The 23,783-nt window shown below is 47.5% G+C and overlaps 1 protein-coding gene across 1 annotated transcript; it reads left to right on the top strand.

The window, feature by feature from the left end:
- Window positions 1–1,768: 1,768 nt before the first annotated feature.
- On the top strand, window positions 1,769–23,669 carry NR1I2 (nuclear receptor subfamily 1 group I member 2; the record flags this gene model as incomplete). Its single annotated transcript, XM_039248914.1, has 9 exons — window positions 1,769–1,893; window positions 16,405–16,623; window positions 16,898–17,031; window positions 18,333–18,520; window positions 19,430–19,704; window positions 21,410–21,552; window positions 21,721–21,837; window positions 22,187–22,292; window positions 22,573–23,669. Coding segments are annotated over 9 exons (1,656 nt in total), but the record flags the coding sequence as incomplete, so codon positions are not given.
- Between the last annotated feature and the right edge of the window lie 114 nt (window positions 23,670–23,783).

Genomic DNA, 23,783 nt, shown 5'->3' with positions numbered 1-23,783 from the left:
ACTGACACTGAACATCATAATCACCCAAAGTCTACAGTTTAGAGTTCATTCTTGATGTTGTGCATTTATGCATGTGGATAAGTGTATATTGACAAGTATCCACCATTATATATCATACAAGAGTATTTTCACCACATTAGAAATCCTCTGTCCTCCCAGAAAGGCCTACTTTTAACCTCGGAGATAAAAGTTTCCTGGAGTGAGTTCCTAACCCTTTTCAGTCTTCCCACCCCCTGTGGTTGTGGCCTACTGGTCATCTGCTGGGTACCAGATATGCCACCAGGCCCCAGATACAGCTGCAAGGGCACACTAGATAGGCTGCTTCCACTGGGACCCCAATCCAGTATTTCAGCCCCTCTAGATACTCCCTGTCTAAGGCCCAAGTCAACCTCCCAACAAGTGGGATTTATAATCCAATGCTTCCCAGCCCTTGCTGAATCCCCCAGACAGACAAAAACTGGACTGAAAGAGAGGAGTCCCCATATCCGTGGGTCCTATTCACCACTGCTGGCTGATGGTCACTGACAGAGAGATATGTGCACCATCTTACTTCTGCATTTGGTTGAGAGCAAACCATGTGATGAATGTTGACCCTAGGCTCCAATCCTCCAATTTGAGTGGAAGAGAAGAAACCAGTTCAACTAAAACACAAAAACAAATGGATACTTATTCTTGCTTTTCTTAATAGGAAAGCTTGATTAAAACATTAATTCAAGATAAAAATAATTTAAATCAGAAACAAGTGTAAAGGAGTCCAAAATTTCCCAAGAAGTCTGTGATGATTGTTTGGAAATCCTCAGTTCTTATTCCTACCCATATAATTGATCAGTTCCCCCCCACACACACTTCCTCCTCCCCTTCTTCCTCCCCCAATGACCCAGCTTTACTGTTGGCAGAAGCATGTACCTAGTCCACTCCTCATGTTAGCCACAAAACATCTTTTAAAACAAAGCAAGTAGAAGAAACATAGCCTGTGAAACCTACCGCTTTTGGCTTGTGTCTATTCTTTTCCCTTGAGAGCTAGAATGCTATCAGGTTGCTGCCAGGGAACATAAATGATCAGGCAGATGCATGGGTAGCTGCTGGCTCTGGCCAAACCTGGAGGACAGAGCCTTGGACCCTTTCTCTGGGGCCATTCTGTGGCTCCTGATCAGCCATCAGTACTGAGGCTGAGCTGCAGGTCACACTCCCCTGCAATGGGCTCAGACCCCTCATTCTTCCCTTTTTCTCTCTCCCTGTGTGTCCCTCTCTTACATAAACATACCGGCCCTCACTCACCATCCAGTACTTGGTTCACTTTCAGGTCAAGTAACACTATCCAGGAAGGTGGCTTAGACAAAGGAAGAAGTGTTAGGAGATCTAAATTTGAATTAACTTTCTTCAAGAGGCAACAGCACAGAGACCCTCAGATGCATGAATTTTCTCAGAATCAGTTAGACAAAGCAGATACTTGCAATATTCCTCCCGGTCTCCTGTATTTTACAGTGAAGACATGAGACAGAAAAAAGTAGGGGCACATAATGAGAGTAAATACGGTAGTAGGTTCATTTGCTAGTTGGAGCTCTGGACTTGGGACTTAGGAGTGCCAGATGGAGGCCATTCAGAGCCTACATCTGACCTGGACTGAAATGTAGGTGAGAGAGAAGATTGGCTCACATTCTAGGAAATAACCTATAACTAGGAAAGAGGAAGCACTGCCTTACTTTCGACAGGAGCCACAGCCTCTGCCCAGGCGAAGTGTTTGCTACTGCGAAAAGCAAAAGTTTAATGTTCCAGTCTTCACCAAGGCAGCGACTTCAGGGGTACAGAGGTTTTGAGTGATCCTTTGTTCCTAGTTATTCTCCTAGTGGACCCCAAAGGAGAAGTCACAGCAAAGAAGTTGCCACCAAGCAGGTATGGATTTTTTTCTTTCTCTTTTGCTGGGGGCAGACTGCACACCCACACGCCAGCTCCCTGCAAAAGAAGTGTGGGAACACAAATATATCTTAACCTTTGAGGGCAGCATCAGAGAGGGTTGTGTATCCTGTTGGCCTTGCTGCTGTTTGCATTTCCAGGATGGAAAAAAAACATGAAGATAATCATTTAATACAGAGTTCCATTAACCATGCTCCCTGATCATGCAAGTGCCTCCTAAAGAAATAATCACTGGAAATGCCAATCTTGTACCAGCCATGATGAGTCAAACATATAATCGGCCCCCTCTCTGTTCCAGGGTTTGTCTCCAGATCCAGAAAATACCAAGGTGCGGGGGACTGGGGGAGCTGGGAACGACTCAGTCCGGGTTCCTTCCAGCCGCTGAGGGAACTGGCAGCCCTCGGAACAAGGCTGAGACACAATAGCATGAGTCACAGGGCCACACCACCTCAGGGAGGGGTCCCTCAGGGGCTTTTTCAAACCCCTATCCAGTCCTAGGGCTGAGTTGGCTTTGGGTCAGTGAGTTTTCTACATTTACCCGCCAGAGTATGCACCTTGTCCCACAGACAAAACCTCTCCTACATGTGCTGGGTGCCCCCAAGCCCTCCTTCTTCCCATATCACAGCCCATCCTGGCTGAGGCTATGACCAGAGGCTTTAAGGCAACACCACATCTGGGGATGGTCAGGAGTCGCCTCTGAGGGCATTGAACCTCAATTCAGTGAGTCAGCTGTGACAGGCACTATACCACTCCCACATGGGTTAGTTGTGTGACTCTGGGAAAGTCAACGGTCAGCACCAAGACCGCCAAGGTGACAGGATTATTTCCACTGGGATGGGCCTTTGATCTCTGATGATATGCCCAGAGTCCAAATATTCTAAGCAAGGCCCTAGAGGCTACTACTTATTTAATTAGTTATCTAATAGGAAAGATTAATTTTTCCATATACCAAAAATACTCATCTTAAAAATATACTTTAAAAATATGTCTTAGTTATATAATGAACAGTCTACACCAGGGAGTGGCAAATTATGGCTCACAAGCCAAATCGGAATCACCAACTATTTTTATAAGTACAGTTTTATTAGAACACAGCCATGCTCATTAATTATGTATCATCTACAGCTGCTTTTGCCTTAGGACAGCAGAGTGGAGTATAGCCCTCAAAGCCTAAAATATTAACTATCTGGCCCTTTACAGGAAAAGTTTGCCAACTCCTAGTCTCAAACTATCAACTTACTCTTCAATTATTATGGAACAAACATAATAAACAACCACAAAACTGATAAAACTATTGTCAGTAGGTAATAGTTTTTTAAAATTATGAATGTAACACATGATTACATACTCTTTGTAAAATGATGAATCATAAAGTTAAAAATAGAACTACCTTATGATCCAGCAATTGCACTACTAGGTATTTACCCAAAGGATACAAAAATACTGGTTTGAAGGGGCTCATGCACCCCGATGTTTATAGCAGCATTATCAACAATAGCCAAATTATGGAAAGAGCCCAAATGTCCATCAACTGATGAATGGATAAAGAAGATATGGTATGGTGCATCTGGGTGGCTCAGTTGGTTAAGTGTCCAACTTCAGCCCAGGTCATGATCTCCCAGTTCGTGGGTTTGAGCCCCGTGTTGGGCTCTGTGCTGACAGCTAGCTCAGAGCCTGGAGCCTGTTTCAGATTCTGTGTCTCCCTCTCCCTCTGATACTCCCCTGATCACGCTGTCTCTCTCTCAGAAATAAAATAAAACATAAAAAAAAAATGTTTTAAAAAAGAAGGTATGGTATATATACAATGGACTATTACTCAGTCATCAAAAAGAATGAAATCTTGCCATTTGCAATGACATGGCTAGAACTAGAGAGTATTATGCTAAGCAAAAAGAAGTCAGAGAAAGACAAATACCTTATGATCTCACCCTTATGTGGATTTAAGAAGCAAAACAGATGAACATAGGGGAAGAAAAAGAGAGAGAGGCAAACCGTAAAATAGATTCTTAACTACAGAGAACACACTGAGGGTTGCTGGGGGGGAGGATGGGCTACATGGGTAATGGACATTAAGGGGGCACTTGTGATGAGCACTGGGTGTTAATGTAAGTAATGAATCATTAAATTCTACTCCTGAAACCAATATTACACTATATGTTAACTAAATTTTAAATAAAAACTTGAAACAAAGATAGATAGATAGATAGATAGATAGATAAGAATCAGCATAGATAAAGCTAAATTCTCCCTAAGCCAAAAGTAACTGCTGTAATCAGTTTGGGGTATTTATTGCCAGACAGTCTCCTTTACATTCACATACACATATATGTGCTAATAAACCATTTGTTGTCATATTATTCTCATTCTAGTTTTCTATTCAACAAACTTTTCCCATATCCATTTTCCAATTGGAGACTTTCCACATCCAGATATAGCTCTACCTCATTAACTTTATATGTATTACACATAGATTATGTGCATTTTAATTTTTGATACTGTCAAATCACCTCCACAGTGCCTACACCAATTTATCCTTCCACCAGCAGGGAACGATAGTTAGTGTTCCTCTACACCCTGATGCTTGCTATTTATTAAACACTTTACTATTTTCCACTTGGATGGGTGAAAATAGTAGCCCATTTTTAAACTATGTAAATTCTCCTGCTTACTAATGTGTCAGTTTTCCAGGGCTGCCATAACAAAATACTGCACACAGGGTGGCTTAAACAACAGACAGTTGTATTCTCAGAGCACTGGAGGCTGGAAGTCCAAGATCAAGGAGTTGGGAGGTTTTGTTTCTACCGAGGTCTTGCTGTGTCCTCACCTGGATATTTTGCTGTGTGAGCACATTCCTGGTATCTTGCTATGCGTCCAAATTCCTTCTTTTAACACAGATGTCAGTCATATTGGGTTAGAGCCCACCCTAATAACTTCATTACCTCTTTGAAGGTATAGTTGGAGACATAGTCACATTCTGAGACACTGGGGGACACAAGTCAGCCTGTAACAACTAGTGTGATTTGGCATCTTTTTATATAAATCTTGGTCATTGCATTTCCTCTTCTTAATTACCCATTTATATCCTTGGCTCATTTTATATGGGGTCATCTTTTTCTACTCACTGATAGGGGCCGAATATTTACTCTTGATGCTAATCCTTTGATGTACATATAATAAATATTCTCGCTAAGTCTGTCACTTGTTTTTTAACTTTGTTTACATCATTCTTTTAGTCAACAGAAGTATTTACCTTTAGTGTTATTGCTATTATTATTTTGACTTACTTGAATTTATTAATTTTCTCCTTTTTGGATTTTGCTCTTTGGGTCTTATTTAAGCAAGCCTTCCCAACTTCCAAGATTACGACAATAACAAAGGTATTAGCACACTTTCTTATAATACCTTTATGGCCTAAAAAAAATGGGCCTTCAGTCCTTTATTCCAAGTTAAGTCGGCCCTTTCCCGACCCATTTGAATGCCGCCCTTATCATGTACTCCATCCTCATTTTAACATATATGCTGCTGGATGTCTTTGTTTGTATTTATTTTCTTTCTGTTATAGGAAATATTATAGAGTCAATTTCTATTATAGCTTTACTGTTTCTAATTGATTTTTTACTGATATGTACAAAATCTATTTTGTGTTTTGATATTTTGTCTGCTCACCTTACTGAATTCTCTTAAACTTGTGAAACTTTGTCAGTTAATTCTGTTGAAATTTCTTGGTAGACAACCATATTACATATGTAAAATGAGTTTTATCCCTTCCTTCCTCACTTTTACTTTATATATATTATCCATAGATTATATACACTTGAATTTTTGATACTGTCAAATCACCTCCATGGGTGACTGCACCAATTTATACTGCCACCAGCAGGGAATGATAGTTATTGTTCCTCCATAGCCTGATACTTGCTATTTATTAAGCATTTTCCTGCTTACTGATGTTTCAGTTTACCAGGCCATATATATATATTGGGCGTGAACAATGCAGAGGAATAGTTAATACCAAGGATAGTCTTAGGGATGATGTATACAGTTATGTGAGTTATATACTGCACAATTCTAGGGGTACCATTCATAAACCCTTAGAGGTCCTAGGTATTTTTATCATGTTTCTGATTTTAATTCATTTTTATATCATGCCGTGATCTCTATTTCTTGGAGACTGCTCTGTAGGACTCTTTGACACAGGAAAGCGTGTGGTGCCTTCTAAGCGGTATGATTTGAAGGGAACTGGGAAGAGTTCCCTGTCACCCAATACTTGCTCATCCACCTGCCATACGTCCTAAACTTCTGGGAAACACTGAAATGACAATATATGACTGAAAATTAAGATAAAGAGATATATCCAAATTCTTCACGTAATGTATGAAACAATTCTCCTGGGTCTCTATGAATGCCAAACAAGGAGTCACACTATAAAACTCTAGGTGATAAGAACACTGCACATGCATGTAAGAGACAGGCAGGTCAATCATAGGTCATTGTGCCCTGTTAAATATTGGAAGATGGTACAGGGTGTACTTTTGACTTGGGCTGACACCAGCTCTCGACCCTGATTCGTGTCTAGGAACAAACTTTCTGACCCCTTGGATCTGATGACTGTATCACAGGAAGCACAAAGGCCACATTTCATTTATGGCCACCTAAAGATAGCAGCTGACTTTTCATATTTGAATTCGTGTAATGTGACCTTTGCTAAATTCCCTCTGGGTGCCTGTCCCATGTCCGGGCCAAGGAGGGGGAGACTTCTGCAATGTTTGATCCATTTCCAAAAAAACTTTAAATATATAATCTCATTTTATCCCGGTGGCTTTTGTGACAAAAAAATGTAACTTATATAGTACATAGTATATCCATTTGTACTATAGGAAGAATCAGAATAAAAGGAAAAGAAAGTTCTATCACTTGTTGCCTTTGTGCCATTGGACACACAGCCCTGATTTCCTCAGTTGTAGATAATAAGACCTGTCTTGCCCTGCTCAACTGTGGAGAGGCCTCGCTCTGATTACCTCACAGGCACGTCCACATGAGATGATGATTTGGAAATCACTTTGTAAACAACAAAACCTGTGTAATATGAGTTAATAAAATTTGCTACCATCTCCCTTCACCAAATAAAGCCAATAATTTATAAACTTCACTGTCAACGTCTTAGAAATCCAATTATTACTTAAGTTCCTTTTACCTGCTTCCCCCCCCCCCCCCCCGTTTACCCTCTGGCTAGTTCTGATATATATATACACACACACATACATACATATCTGATTTTATACATTCACACATAAGATGCATTATATATAAACATATACGTATTATAATCCTGCTGTTTCCACTAGTTTCCATTCTAAAATCATGAGTTTTGTATCATTTTCTCCTTCCACCTAGGCTCCTTTTGGCTTCAGCTCCAAGTTGTCCATGTTTCCCTCCCCATAATCTTGGTGACCTAGTTCCAAAGCTTTTTGATTTGATTCATTTGAAGGTTAAATGTATATTCATCTCCTCCCTACACCCTTTCCCTGGGAAGGAGCTATCTCACCCCCAAATGTATATTGTATACATTTACATTTGTATAAATGTATACTAGACAATTTACAATGCCAGTTATTTCATATGTGTGTTTGATTACTTCCCCTATTCTCTAGAACCCCCAAAATGTTTGGATTGCCTCCCGCTCAGTCATCTTCTCCATCGTGTCTTTTTTGTGTCCAGCTGATTTTCTGTCTGGGTTAGTTGGATTTCTTGGGTCTTTACCACTCCAAGTGTGGACACAGACCAGCAGCACCAGCAGCATCCAAGAGCCTGTGGGAAAGAAGGCGCTGGACCCACCCAGCACCCAGCGACTAGAACATGCATTTAACAGGTTCCCCAGGTGATCTGTATGCACTTGAATGCTGGAGAATCTGATTAGATTACAAGCACGTGCTTTGGGTTCCCTTAATGTGGATTCTGAAGCAGACGGACAAGAGAAGGCAGACAGCAATCTTAACTGCCACAGATTTCCAATGTGGTTCGAAAGCTAGGGTCATTCAAGCTCAAATGCAGCTTGATTGTGACCTGGTTATCTTTTTATTCTTCACTGTAGTGCTTTTAACTACTGTTGCTTCTTCTTTCCTTCACTTCTTTAACTCCCTCCTCCTTCCTCTCTGCCTCTGCCATCTGCCTCCTCACAGCCCTGCCTGGCTCCGCAGCTGCCTTCTCTGTGTGTATTAGGGCGGCCCATGCAAGGCAGGACTGAGATATGTGGCCACTCACATCAGTCTAATATTTGGGCTTCCCTTTTAATAGTCTTTAAATATATTTGATCAATGAACAGGGCGCCTGGGTGACTCAGTTGTTTGAGCATTCGGCTTCAGCTCAGGTCGTGATCTAACAGTTTGTGAGTTCGAGCCCCACATCAGGCTCTGTGCTGACAGCTAGCTCAGAGCCTGGGATCTTCTTCAGATTCTGCGTCTCCCTCTCTGCCCCTCCCCTGCTTGCACCCTGTCTCACTCTTCTCTCTCTCTCAAAAATAAATAAACATTAAAAATTTTTTAAAAAGTATTTGATCAACATTTATTTAGTGGGCAAATGATGCTATTTTTAAAAAGTATGGTAAAATACATAGAAAATTTACCATCTTAGCCATTTTTAAGCGTACAGTTCAGGAACGTTAAGTATGTTTATATTGTTGTGCAACTGATCTCCAGACCTTTTTCATCTACTAAAACTGAAACTTTACCCATTAGACAACTGCTTATTCCTCTCTTGCTCCAGCCCCTGGAAATCATTCTCCTACTTTTTAAACCTTTATTGAGGAATAACTGCAAATAAATTTGTATATATTTAAAACGTACAATGTGATGATTTGCTATACACATACATTTTAGAATGATTACCAACATTGGAATAATTAACTCATCCATTACCCTGCACAGTAAGTAGACACAGTTAGTTAAGTGTGTGTGTGTGATAAGAATGCTTAAGATCTGGGCGCCTGGGTGGCTTAGCCGGTTAGGCGTCCGACTTTCGCTTAGGTCATGATCTCGTGGTTCATGGGTTCGAGCCCCGCGTCGGGCTCTGTGCTGACTGCCAGCTCAGAGCCTGGAGCCTGTTTCAGTCTGTGACTCCCTCTCTCTCTGACCCTCCCCTGCTCACGCTGTCTCTCTCTCTCTCTACTAGAAATAAATAAAAACATTAAAAAAAAAAAAGAATGCTTAAGATCTTCTCCCAGCAGCTTTCAAATAAACAATACTGTATTATTAGCCAACTAACTACATTATTAACTATAATGGCTGCACATTGCCACCATTCTACTTTCTGTTTCTATGAGGTTATATTTCTATTAGTTTAGGTATCTCGTACAACTGAAACCATATAGTACTTGTCCTTTCGTGACTGGCTTATTTCATTAGCATAATGTCCTCAGGGTTCGTCCATGTCGTAGCCTGTGTCAGAATTCCCTTCCTTTTCAAGGCTGAAAATATTCCAGTATATGTATATACCACATTTTGTTTGTCCATTCATCTGTTGATGGACACTTTGGTTGCCTCCACCTTTGTTGTGAATAATACTGCTATGAATGTGGGTGTGCAAATATCTCTTCAAGACCCGGCTTTCAATCCAGGAGTGGAATTGCTGGATCATATGGTTCTATTTTTAATTTTGGGGGGAACCACCATGCTGTTTTCCATAGTGGCTGCACCATCTTACATTCCCACCAGCAATACATGAGAGTTTTAATTTCTCCACATTCTTGCCACACACTCATTTTCTGGTTTTGTGACAGCAGCCATCCTAATGGATATAAAGTGAGGTCCCACTGCATTTCCCTAATGATTAGTGATGCTGAGCATCTTTTCATATATTTGTTGGCAAGTGATTTTTTTTTTCCTAATGCAGAATGTGTATCATGTACTTCATGGTCAAAATAAGTAATTTCTTCTATCCCATATTCCAAACCAGGCAACTTCTTAGAAGTCATGTTTAAGTGTTTCAATAATATTCTACTCATTCCCTGAAAATAGCCCTCTACCACACGATTCCGTTTCTCTCTCTGTCTGCCAATTTGAGCAGGTTATTCAGGGTTGGCCAGAGGCTCATCCTCAGGTGGTTGGCTGGGGTGGTCCAGCATGACAGGCATACATGTGCCCCTGATTACTCCACAGGGACTAGTTTGCACTGTCAAGGAGTGCTTAAATCTCCGCCTCAGGATGATTCCTTTCAGTAAGAAAGGAAACAACTTATGATTTACCTCATTTCTGATTTGTTCTAGCAATATTTTGATACCCTTTGAATATGGTGGCTCTCTAGTCAGCAGCCCTGTCAGTCAGCCCTTTAAGTTGCTCTGTCTGTATATCTGCATTCGGTGTCACTAGGAGAGGATGTCAGTGGGTCACCGGATCACTTGTCCCTGAGAGAAAGCCATAACCCCATCCCACACAAACCCCCAGAAAGTCTATGGACCCTTTGTTCAGGATCCTGGACTTCGTCAAACCAGGAGCCCCTGAGGGCATTTGCAGGTGGGGAGGTCCTGCGCATCCTTGCCCTGTGAGGTCAGGCTGGGTGAATTTAGGAGTCTCCTTTATGAGGACAGAGATGGGAGGCTGTGAATACTTGTCTGCAACATCATTTCTTCTCATGTAATTGTCTTACAAATGTCGGCATTTTATCTGACACATCCTGTCTTCTTTTGATGTGAGTGACAGGGAGGGGGTAATGCTTTTTTCCACCCAAAGCTTTCCTTGATCTCTGTGCTTAAAAAAAGTTATTTATAATGGCTCTCCTTTCAAAACCCCAGATAGGACTTTAACTCCCACACTGCTGCCAACCTCCGCTTCAAGACAGAGTCCACTCTTTCCCTTTCAGAGTTATCAGATGGAAAGGGAAGCCTCAGTTCTTGTCCCTGAAGAAGATGAAAGAGTTAGTGGTGCAGCAGGGAGGCAGGACAGGGTCAGCCACAGGCCAGGCAGTCCCACTGTGCCTCATCAATGGAAGGAGCCTCTCTGAAGACTTCCTGTTTTGCCATTTTTCTCAAGGTATTTGGACCTGACATAAGCATCAGCCTGTAACACAGAGAAGACTGAGCAGCGAAGGCTCTGTCTGTTGGTCTGAGATGTAGTCTCTCCTGGAGACGCAGCAAGTGTGTAGCTTGGTTTACAAGGGCAACAGAACCAGAGCAGAGATTGATTTTAGCTAATGAAGCTTATGCTTCTGGGCCCCTTATTTACCTAGGTTCCTTCCCATGGTCATGTGCTTTTGTAACATTTTCAAAAGTAAGATAGTTAAGCATGGTTCTTTGTAGACGATTTCTACTCCACTGTCCTGTTTCCTCTGAAGTCGGGTATTGATGCAAGTTGGCCATGGGCTCATTGGAGATTAGTCTAAGGGCCGCCGAGCTGGGGATACATGTTGTTTGGGTGTATTCCTATGGTGGCAGTTACTTGTGTGTGGAGTTGAGTTACTGCTAACCATCCAGTGTAGCAATGGCTCCTAGGAATGTCCCACGCTGCTGCTCGTCCGCCATCACTGCAGGTGTTCAGCACAGGCCAAAGGAAGGGAATGAGGTTTGAAATGTGTGGAGCTGGAGCCTAGACGGTGCAAAATTCTTCCCAATATGAAGACTTCTATGAAAGAATCTTGATAAAGGTTTTCTTAAGTTTGACAACAATCCTCAGCTAGACGGGAAGATCAAAATTTTTCCCATTATCATAATAAAAAGCAAATTTTGATCAGTGATATTAGAGGAAAAACTTTATTATTTTTCTGTTCTTGATATAAAATGACATTACAAAATCACTGTTATATGAGGAGGATAATTTGCTTTCTATTGCTGCTGCAATATTACCACAAATTTGGTGGCTTAATATAAAATTTGTTATCTTATAGTTCTAGATGTCACAAGTCCAAAGTCAATTTCATTGGGATAAAATCAAGATGTTGTCAGGCTGGTGCCTTCTGGAAGGTCTAGGGGAGAATCTGTTTCCTTGCCTTTTCCAGCTTCTAGAGACTTCCTGGATTCCTTCACTCATGGCCTCTTCCTCCATCTTCCGACTGGTAATGCGCATCTGTCCGCTTTCCCACTGTCACATCTCTTTCTCTGACCAAACCCAGGAAAGTATATCTGATTTTCAGGATTCGTGTGATTAGGTTGGGCCCACTTGGATACTTCTGGATAATCTCCTTATTTTGAGGTCTGTACCCTCAATCACATCTGTAAAGACCCTTCTGCCATATAAGGAAACACATTCACATGTTCTAGGGATTAGGACGTGGATATCTTTGGGGGCCATTATTCTGTCTTCTACAAAGGACAATATTAATATTTGTAATTCATTGTGATTTGCTTTCTCAATCTTTCTTACAGACACATACCTTCTTTGGTACCTAATTATGTATTTGCAATGAGTATTCTTTTTCTTGAAGAAGACCCCCTCCAATTGTACAAGACTCAGACCCACATAAGCTAACTACTGCCCACCTCTACTTGCCCATTGACTAAGTGGAGAACTTGGTGAATTTTTCCCCCACACCAGCAGGGCAGAGTCTGCCTTGGCCGAGTGAAAGAGGAGAGTGTCCGTGTCTCACACGGTGACCCTAGAGAATAACTTACCGAGCAGAGTGCAGCGTGTGGACATGCAGGGAGGGATGCCCCAGTGAAGACCAAGCTCCAGGGGGTGGGTTGCGGGGCGCACATGGCGGAAGGTAGAAGAGCTTCTGAACTGCTGGACTGGGAACTTAGTAAACGCCCTGCACTGGCAACTGCCATGGTGCTCTTCTGTTGACCCAGTCACTCTTTCCCTCCTGTTTGTGACTCCAAGATGATCATGTACAGCTTTCTCTTGGATTCTTTTCTGGCCCCAGTATTAACTGAAGTCTCTCTTCTTTTCTCATGCTGTCTTATGAAAACACCCATCACCCGAATCTCCCTTTGGCCATTTAATCTGCCCTCTTCATGTCTTGATGCCCCACCCCCATCCCAGTGCCTGTGCCACTGGTCATGTGGATCCCTGAACTTCCTTCTCTCTGCTCTTGACTCTTCCTAAATAACAACTTTGATTCTCACTTCCTTAGTGTTCTCTCTTTCCCAGATCTACCTTGGGACCTGAGCAAGGGCTTCCCTCCTGCTCATCTTTCTTCTTCTAGCATTTCCCTCTTCCTGCTCTGGTGAGAATGTTCTCCTCCACCTCCAGACATCTCTGCTAAACTTGGCAACCCCAAGGTAATGTCGTGGGCCTCCTAATGGGCCTTTCCTTCTTTCTGAGACAGTTACTTCTCATGTCTCTACCCAGTATCTGGCCTAGATGTATCCATAGCACAGCTCTTCGTGCCCACACACACACTCCCTCAATATCCGGATCCAAAGGTCGTGAGTGGATGGCTTTCCACCCCCCCCTTCCCATCCAAGGCACTGATGCTCTCCCTGGAGCCTACCTTTCACACGTTCCTGCTGCAGGGGAGGAGTGTGTATATTCAGATGCTTTTCTGATTTTCTTGGTCTTTCATGGTGACCAGCCATCCAGCCCGTATCATCCAGGTTGTGTAAACATTCAGGCTGAGTGTGCTGCCTCTCACAGCTCAATCTCCCTTGATCAGCAGGTGTCGGGTTTGTGGACAGGGTCTCATTCAGCTTCATTCTTGAACTGGAAGCTACTCAACCAGCACTGCATGGGTGCTCTGCAAGGATGTCTGTGTGAATCTCCTGTAGCCACTGTCCTCCGCTATCACAGCTCGCCCAGGGGCCATTCAGTTCTCAGCCGCCGAGGCTGCCTCTGTGGTCCTCTCCTGGCTCCCCTTGCAGCCCCGAGCCCTCCCCCTGCCCTGCTTGAGGATCCTTGCTCCTTCCATAGCACACACTTCACTCATGTTTCCTTTAGAATGTCCCTCCACTGTCGCCTTGGGATGCACCTTGCTCCTTCCTTTCTCTCTCCCCAAGCTCAGACTTGTCTTCCCTGTAGTGCACATTCTCCGAATGCTCAGATTACCAACCCCAGTGAGGAACAGGTGCAACGCCCAGAGCAGACACAACTGGATTCGATGTAAACTACATGTTTAATTCGTCTTATTAAATTCACATGAAAGAGAGATGTGGCTGACACATACCAGTCACTACGTCATTGTCATTTTCCTGCCCACAGGGCACCATGCTGTAAGGACTGATGTGAGGGGGGAGTAGGGACAGAATTGCAGCATCAGCTGGCATCCCATTCACACTAGGTCAGATCTATTTCTATCAAAACTCTAGGGGTTCTGTTTCCATTATCTCTTGCCATGTAACAACCTCCCCAAAATTTACTCCCCCAAACCAGCCACCATTTAATTTCTGTCATGATTCTCTGTTGGCAGAGCTCAGTCGGGAGTTCTGCTCCACATGACATCAGTTGGACACTTCACTAGGCTGGCACATCCGTGAGGGCTTGTTCATGTGTCTTGGGCTTGGCGGGGACGGCTGGAAGCCTGGGGCAGTGGAGTCTTTGTCATCTGGTCAGGTCAGAGCTCTCTCTCTTCACAGGGCCCCTCCGTGTGGTCCCATCAGGGCGTGATCACTCCAGTGGCATAGCTCAACTTTCTCACACGGTGGGCTAGGGTTCCCCCAAAGGGCAAAAGCAGAGGATCCTCGGACTTCTTGTGGCTTCGGCCCAGAACGGGCACAGTGTCACCTCCCCCCCGCTCCATGATTCTACTGGGTAAAGCAAGTCACAGGCCCTCCCAGATTCCTCGCGGGAGAGGACGGAACTAAGGTGTGGCCCCCAGGAGGCATGGTTTGTTGGGAGCCACTTTGGAGCATAGCTATCACGGGGTCTCTTACAGGGGTTTCCTGATCATATGCGAGAATGAACTACAGAATGTACCAGATCTATTTAACAATAAGCTTAGGCAAAACAAAGTAAAAATTACACAAATGCTCCGAGGTGAGACTCTGGCATTAATCCTAATACCGTCTCATTACGGAACTGGAGAATTTGTATCAGTCAGACACAGCACAAGTAAAAGCGCCCTCCCCTTCGTTCCTTTGTGGACAATTCTTTACATGTCTAATTCTGCTGTAGGATTTTGCTGGCTCTTGTTCAGGGTGCTGTGTTAGCCTTTGTCCATGACTTGTGAGTTTTTGCTCGTATTTCTTAAAAACTACTTGTATGATTCTTTATGCCTAGGTGAAAAGTGGTTCTCCTAGAGAAGAGGAGAGTGTCTGCCTCTGAGGGTGTCTGGGAACACTGCCCACGCAAGAGCTCTTTAAATAAAATCCTTCTCTTCAGGTTTTTGTGAATACTCTACGTTTTGTCTGCCAATCCATATGAGGTCAGGGTTATGATCTGAAAAATCAGGGGACACTCCCTGCACACCTGTTCAGTTCAAGTTTCCTGTCAGCCTATTTTATTCTGTTTTCTGGAGAGCCAGGTTTGCAGGACAGATTAATTTCTATTTCATCTTTACAGGTGAAACTGCTTGCTGTCATCTGCCATGGTTTTGGAAATAGAAACTCGAGTGTTGAAATTTTACTAAAAGTTGTATTTGGGGTTTAGAAAAGGCAACGTCAGGGGTGCCTGGGTGGCTTAGTCGGCTAAGCGTCCGACTTTCGCTTAGGTCATGATCTCGCGGTTCGTGGGTTCGAGCCCCGCGTTGGGCTCTGTGCTGACTGCCAGCTGAGAGCCTGGAGCCTGTTTCGGAGTCTGTGACTCCCTCTCTCTCTGACCCTCCCCTGCTCACGCTGTCTCTCTCTCTCTCTCTCTCTCCTAGAAATAAAAAAAAAGAAAGAAAAAGAAAAGGCAACATCATCTGCGGTGTAGCAGCCCTTAGCAATCAGTGCCCAGAGAGGCTTTTGAGAGGAATGGTCACTGGGACAGCTCCCCATTTCTGCTCACCATCCTCCATGCTCATTCCAAGGACAGAATGCAATTCACGCTGTCCAGGTGCAAGCTTCCTGGGGCAAGCTCTTGAACACAGCTCTATTAATGGGCACAAGTTCTTTGATTATTCACTTGTGCTCCAGCTTGACCTGGGCCATTTTCTTCCTGCCTCCTGAGCCTGACTCCTCTCTGTCTGTCTCCCTATTTGCTTGGTTACTCAGTTGAAATCTCTCTTTCTGCCCAGCTTTTCAGCTTTCTCTGGGAGCTTGGACCACAACATGCCTGAGAGGCCATCACCCCAGTCCCAGAACAATTTCCAACAAGTGGCCTGGCCCACGGGCCTTTGACCAGATCACGGGCTCCCGATCTTAGTAATTCCATAACCCAACCCAGACAGCCTCTTCGTGTTCCTTCTCATTTCTTCCCCTCCCCCTTCTCTCACCATGTTCTTGTTCTCATGCCTTTCTCTAGGGCCCTATTAGTGTATACACAATGCCACGCTTACATCTCTCTTGATAACAAGTCTAACTCATCCCCAGATCTTCCACGAGGGGTTAGCTCTTGGGTCCACAGAACCACATGTGAGCGACCACAGTGAGGCCTGCCTCAGCATGTCTCTGTCCAGCCCCTTCATTCCCTGTGGTTTTTTCACTTCTTGCCCAAGGGGTCCGGCTGCAAACCTGGAGGAGAGACCTGGAGAAAGCTGGAAACATGCTGCCCTTGTGCACTGCGAAGAAGCAGATTCAGCTCCTGGGAAGACGGGTGACAGCACACATGAGGGAGATGGGCGTCCCCAAATCTGCCGTGTATGCGGGGACAGGGCAACTGGCTACCACTTCAATGTCATGACATGTGAAGGATGCAAGGGATTTTTCAGGTAGAGTCACCTGTCAACATTTACCCCCCTGCCACCTCTGGCAGTGGGTCATGTCTGACTGGGGTTCTGCCCTTACCCGCTGGGCACTGCTGCGGGCCTCAGCTTCACCTCTCCCCTGGGGTCAGAGTATGGGGCAGTGGCCCATTCAAAAGCCTCCTAATGTTTCAAGAGAGCCATGAATATCTCAGGGGAATTCTTCATCTTCCATCTTGCTACCTTTTGCAAGGTACCTTGCAAAAAAGGAACCTACCTTTTGCTCTTTGTTCTCTCACAGGAGAGCCATGAAACGCAACACTCGGCTGAGGTGCCCCTTTCAGAAGGGCACCTGTGAGATCACCCAGAAGACCCGGCGACAATGCCAGGCCTGCCGCCTCCGCAAGTGCCTGGAGAGTGGCATGAAGAAGGAGAGTGAGCAGCGGGAAGCGCCCTGGGCTGGGCTGGGCTGGGGTGCAAGGGCACCGAGTCTGGGACAGGTGTCCCTGGGGGGCTGAGTAGGAAGTGAGCATGGGGATGTGTACGAGCACATGTACAGACAGGCACCGTGAGTGTGCGCGTGCACACAGGTGCATGTGGCCTGGGTGCAGCTGGCAAACTCGAGGAGGAGAGCTTGTGGGTCCTCTGCCCGCACCAGCACAGGCCTGTAGTAGAGGGACTTGACAGATACAGGGCATTTTTATTCTCTGCTCTGGCAGGTGGGGTGGGCATCTCATGCCTCTTGCTCCCCTCAGGAGCCCTTGCATGATTCTTTTTGTCCCCTTCATACGGGTTCTAATGGTGTTTTAGCCAAATTGCTTGAAGCGAATTTGGGAGAAGGAAGTCAGAGACCTATGGTGTGATATGACCCCCAACCTCCCAGCAGCCGGTGCCCATCTGCCTCCCAAACCCGGTGTCCTACTGAGGAACTGTTTGCAGACAGGTGCCAGGGGATGCCCTCATTCTACCTGCCAACCTTTGGTATATCATTGTGTTCCCAGGTCACTCTGAGATCAAAGCTAATAGCGAAAAGGCTGGAAGCTTCCAGTGTAGATTTTTCTCCGCTGGTCACAGAGCGGGCAGCCTCTTTCAGGGGACAAGTTCTCTAGCCATGTGGACAGAGAGCAAGGCTCTCCGCTGGCTGTCCCTGCCGCTCCTCACACCAGTCCCACAACTTTGCTCCACGCACATAAGTGGGCTCCAGAAATCCATGGTAGGCCCTAAGGCTGCGGGCTACATAGGAAGCAGCTGGAGTTGATATTTCTTGCTAAGCAGTCCAGCTCTCTAGGGTCTTGGAGACCCAGAAACCTTGGAGTCTTATTGCTACCTAATCCACAAAAAAATGACACGATCACATGCCACTGACCACTTACTACATGCCAGGAGCTCTGTGAGGCATTTTCCACACAATGCCCACTCCAGACCATGAAGGAAACTGAAGCCAAGACCTGGTAAGGAGCTTGTTCAAGGTCACTACTAGTAAATGGCAAAGCTGTCGTGCAAACCCAGCACCTTTTGATTCTACAGCCCGAGCTCTTCCCACCATTCTACAACATTTTTCCAAACCCCACTGTGGTGGGCAGCACAGCAGCTACACCTCATTCTCCCCCTTTAACCAAGGGAGCCTGCAGTCTAGGAAAGGCAGGGATTTTGTCACCAGCACTTCCCCTCCTGCTGCCACAAAGTGTGGCCAAGCTCTGGCAGGCGCCTGAACTTGCCCCTGGTTATCCCTGCAGTGATCATGTCTGACGCGGCTGTGGAGCAGAGGCGGGCCTTGATCAGGAGGAAAAAGAGAGAACTGATGGGCACTCAGCCCCTGGGAGCCAAGAGTCTGACTGAGGAGCAGCAGACAATGATCAGAGAGCTGATGGATGCTCAGATGAAAACCTTTGACACCACCTTCTCCCACTTCAAGGATTTCCGGGTAGGAGGATTCTAGTGGGCTCAGCCATTACGCTAGCTCTTCAAAACCTCAGTCTCATGCCCAGGGGTTCTCAAAGAGTGACTCCTGCCCCAACAGCAGCAGTGTCCCTGGGAAATTGTTAGAAATCCTAGTTCTCAGATCCTCCCAGAGCTGCTGAGTCAGAAACTCTGACGGGGCGGGGCGGGGGCGGGGGGTTTGCGGCAGTCAGTGTTATGACAAGAATCCCTAGGTGATTCTGACACATGGTCAGGTTGGAGAATCTCTGTTCTCTCCCTCCACAGCAGGTAGCAATTGGGTCTGAGCCATGAATAAAGTTTTGGAAAGCTGAGTTGCCCCAGGGCTGTTGGCATTCTGGGCTTTATGAGGACCGGATCAAGACCAATTGGGGGCATGGCATTTGTGAACAAGATTTACAGATCTAAGAAACATTTGTGACCCCTGCAATGTTAGCCGTGTCTGATCCCAGTGACCCCCTCCTGCTCTGTGCTCATAGGTATTTTGGGTGACCTGCTCCATTCAGAGAGCTGGCAGCCAGCGGCTCCAGAAGTCTGTTCTTTCTATCCGTAGCTCCCAGAACCTTCTTTCTAAGTCAGGGATGCTTGGGTCACACCCATAGGTAGAGACCCCTTACCTTCTGCTGAGCAGAGAGCAAACCCATTTCAGACCAAGCAGGGATGTGAGGGAACACGGGCAAGCAGATCCAGAAAGCGCACCACCTGACAGCAGAAGCCCAGAGAGAAGAAACAAGTGTCGTGTGCGCGCGTGCGCGCGCGCGCGTGCCCTGCTATCATGCGTCCTCTCAGGCTGCCGCTGTGGCTGTGCACGCCCTCTGGGCCTGTGTGGGAACCTGTCTGGGAGAATACATGCCATCTCTCCTGTCCTCTCTTCACCTCCTGGCTCCTGTCCCAGCTTCCAGAAGTGCTCAGCAGTGGTCACGAGATTCCAGAATCTCTGCAAACATCGTCGGGGGAAGACGCTGCCAAGTGGAGCCAGATCAGGGAACATCTGTGCTCAGTGAAGCTCTCTCTGCGGCTGCGGGGGGAAGATGGCAGCGTCTGGAACTACACACCCCAAGCCGACAACAGTGGGAAAGAGATCTTTTCCCTGCTGCCCCACATGGCTGACATGTCAACCTACATGTTTAAAGGCATCATTAACTTTGCCAAAGTCATCTCCCACTTCAGGTAGGATACAGGATCCGGGAGGGTGGTGTGGAAAGGAGCAGGCAGTGGCTAGCACGTTCAAAGGGTGTAGGGTAGAACCCTCTGAATTTGGGAGGTACTGGTGCCAATAGACCCTCCTTTATCTCTACCTGCCCTGCCCCCCTCTACCTGAAGCACCCGGTGCTGCTGGGAAGTGGAGGCCTCACCCTCTGGCTCACTAGCTTTAGACTGTGGGCCTGCGATGTAGCCCAACTGTGCCTCAGTGTCCTCATCTGCTAATAATGCTCACCTGCAAGGTTGTTATATGAAATAAGAAAACATCTCAAGAGCATCCAGCACATACGTGGTAGACATTCAGATAGCAAATCTCTTCCTTATTTCCCTGCAAAAGGGCAGGAATCATAAGTGGATGGTTTGAGAACAAAGAAGGAGTAGGAAGGAAAAGGAAGGAAGTCCAGAGGGAGAAAGGGAGAGACGGGAATAGACACCAAGAGGAGGTTGTGAAGGCCATGAGGAAGATGGGTGGTCCTGACAACCAAAGGCTTGGGCTCCCCACAGCCAGGTGTGGGGACAATGATGGGCAACCGGGGTTGGCAAGAAGCCCCAGGACCTTCTGGTGTGGTGGCAACCACGGCCCTGTGACAGGTAGTCTGTGGGGTCTGGGCACTTCCCAAATCTGAGCACTGGCCTTGCCACACCTGGTCAGCTACAGCTGATTCACACGTACAAGGAACCCCTGGTTCCAGCAGTAGGCAGGGGGCAGGTCATATTCCAGGTCACACCAGTTCGCCCTGTGGCCCTGTGAGAGACACACAGGCCTTATTTAATGGCGTGGCCATGGGTCAGATTGTAGCAAATCAGGTCAAGGAAGTAGGGAGAAAGGCCTACTTCCATGTGTGGATCTTGGCAGATCCCCACTGACATCTGATGACCCACAACACCACACCAGGGTGTGAAGTTACTTGCCATTTCTTTGACCACAGTTCTGAGCACAGCCACCCTTAGAGGTCCACATTACTACCACCTTCATTCTACAAATAGAAAACTGAGGTTCACCCCAGTCAAGGAATTAGCACAGGGTCGCAGTGAATCAGAGAGGCCAGATTTGGAAGCAGAGAGCACAGAGTGCAAAGCCAGCTACTTGCCAGGTGGTGAGCCAGGCACTGGGAAACATGAGAGAATAGATCAGCTTCCTGAAATTATGGATCTAATAGAAGGGAGGTGGTGCAGAAAACAAGGGACTGAATTTCCGAGGAGACCAAAGCCAGGCTGAGGGCCCCCTCAAGAGCCAGCCTGAGCATCCTCCCTCCTGGGGTCCTCTCCTCAGTGGGGAGCTGGGAGGCCTCTCAGATATGGAGGGCGTCAGTCTATCCAGGAATGTCAGAGGTGGCCACTGTGGCTAGGCCCCTATCAGTGCTGGGAGCAGGGCATCCAGCCTGTCCAGAGAGAAGGGGCAGAAATACTAAATCTAAAACAGACGGCAGGAAGGAAAAATATTCCCTGCTGCATGGCACTCATGCACTGGCGGGGGCGTGGGGGGGGGTGCGGGTGGGGGGAGCGATCTGCTTTGGCGCTGTGAGGGGAGAGAGTGGAGGCAATCCGAAAGCCGGGACTCCCTGGGGGCCGGGCCCCCTGCTACCCGCCCCCACCCAATTTCCGCATGATGGGAGGGGGCTGGCCGGTAGCACCCCGTGAGGAACCTGGCGCCCCCCATCTTCGCTGCCAGGGACTTGTCCATCGAAGACCAGATCTCCCTGCTGAAGGGGGCCACCTTTGAGCTGTGCCAACTGAGATTCAACACGGTGTTCAACGCAGAGACCGGTACCTGGGAGTGCGGTCGGCTGTCCTACTGTTTGGAGGATCCTGCAGGTGCGAGACAGGCGTCTGCCCTAGGGCAGCCTGAGGGAAAGATGGCCGCGGGGGTGGGAGGGGGAGGGGAGGAGCCACGCCAGGACCTGGGCGTTGGGAACCTCGGTGAGGGGATGTCTGGGTGAGCTTCGCGAGGAGTTTGCCCTTCCATGTCACACCCACCTACAGGTGGCTTCCAGCAGCTTCTCCTGGAGCCCGTGCTGAAATTCCACTACATGCTGAAGAAGCTGCAGCTGCATAAGGAGGAGTACGTGCTGATGCAGGCCATCTCTCTTTTCTCTCCAGGTGATAACCCCACCTGGCCTGCGCGCCCCCGCTCCCGGGCTTGCTCACACCCCCTCGGCTTAGCTGTAGGAGGCAGCAGCTTCCTCCCCTCCGCCCTCCCCAGGGAAGGTCCCAACCAATGGCCTTGTCCCCCAGTCACTGCTTGGCCAGGACGGGGACTTTGGTTGGTTTCTCCGGGGGTCGGTGCGGGTGATGAATAGCCCTCCGAGTGCTCCCTCACTTCCGGCCTGGGTGCCGTCGTCTCTGGAAGGTGGTTGGCTGGCCATTCGCCCTCTCTGGGCTGCACTGAGCTGGTCTTGGCCCCGCGGCCTTGCTGGCACCACACTGCCGCCCCTCCCCTCCCCACCAGACCGCCCGGGTGTGGTGCAGCGCGGCGTCGTGGACCAGCTGCAGGAGAGATTCGCCCTCGCCCTGAAGGCCTACATCGAGTGCAGGCGGCCCCAGCCTGCCCACCGGTGAGCCGCAAGCGGGGAAGGTGTGAGGGGACCCTCCCCCAGCGCCGTCCTCCCGCCCCCTCTCCCGCCCCCCCCCCCCCGGAAGGGCAGACTGGAGCCATTCCTGGGGCAGCCTCTGATTGCTGGGGATTTGGGGCCTTGCTCTGTGACCTCCACTGAGGCCTCCTGCCCAGTCAGCCTGAGCTTCAGCCCAACTGGAGAAACCCGAGGAGGGCCAGAGGCCATGCAGAGCCATGGACATTGCTCCCTGGCTCACGTCTGCCTTTTACACTCCTGTCAGCCAGGGATGGGAGCGGCCAGGTATTTTCCTGAGGCTCCTACGAGGTCTTCTAGCAAGAGCCAGCAAGAACTGCAATGATGATAAAGATAACCAGGGTAACAATAATGATGATAATAAATACATTTGTACTGAGAAGCGTCAGCCCTGGTACCAAGCAGTTTACATGTGTGGCACCTTTAATCTTGAAAACAGTCCCATGGAGTGGGCGCCACCACTGTCCTGCGAGGGACTGGAGGCTCAGGGTCCACAGCCAGCTAGGTGGGATCTGGAGCTGGCCGCCAGTGGACAAGCCCACACTTTTGAGCATTACCTAATCGTCTCTAGGAACAAACCCAAGCAAACAGGGTAGGAAACTTCTTGGTTTCCTCTGGTCACAACTGAAGGAGGAAGCCTGTTCAGAGCTTCACCAGACAGAGGCTTCCATCCCTTCACTGGGCCTCAGCAGTGCCCAGACCTGGTGCTCACAGGCCTGGGCCTTGAGGGGTGAAGGCCTGCACTAGGGATGCTGGCTGAGTCTAAAACCTCAAGTCCTTACTTGGCCTGCTTCAACTTTATTTTGAGCTCAGCATCTGGGATGCTGGGGGTGGCCATGTCTAGATTTGCGTGGTCCTCCCCTGTATGGAGCCAGGAGGCGTCATGTGGAAACTAAGGCGTGAGGTTTGTCTGAGACACTAGATACCAGGGTGGCTCCCGCGAGGATCTGCAGGGCAGCCTGTAGTCCTTGCCTCTACAACCACTCCATTTGGTCCTGACCCACAGCCATTAGCCAAAGCAGTGATTTCTCCCTAGGATTGCCCTGTGTACTTGGCCCCTACAGTGCCCGGATTTTCCCATGGAAGTGTCTCTGTACAGGAATTCAAGCCCCACGCATGAAGAGCAAGTGGAGAGTGCAAATCCATACCTCAGGCTTCCCAAGGCTTTTCTGCCCTTCTCATCCACAGACTAAGGGAAGCTTAAGGAATTCAACTGAGCCTTATCTCTTGGCTGGCTCAGGATGTTCTGAAATTAATGCCTCCAAACCTGTGCAACTTCAAAGCAGTCCCAGGGTTGGGGGATGGGAACAAGGGTGGGCTGCACCTCCAACTTTTCCTCTGGCTGGTCTGCAGGTTCCTGTTCCTGAAGATCATGGCCATGCTCACTGAGCTCCGCAGCATCAATGCCCAGCACACCCAGCGTCTGTTGCGCATCCAGGACATACACCCCTTCGCTAC

This window comes from Hyaena hyaena, unplaced genomic scaffold (genome assembly GCF_003009895.1).
Source record: "Hyaena hyaena isolate Hyena2069 unplaced genomic scaffold, ASM300989v1 scaffold_321, whole genome shotgun sequence".
NCBI classification, from domain to species: Eukaryota; Metazoa; Chordata; class Mammalia; order Carnivora; family Hyaenidae; genus Hyaena; species Hyaena hyaena.
This window is presented reverse-complemented; position numbering and strand designations above follow the sequence as displayed.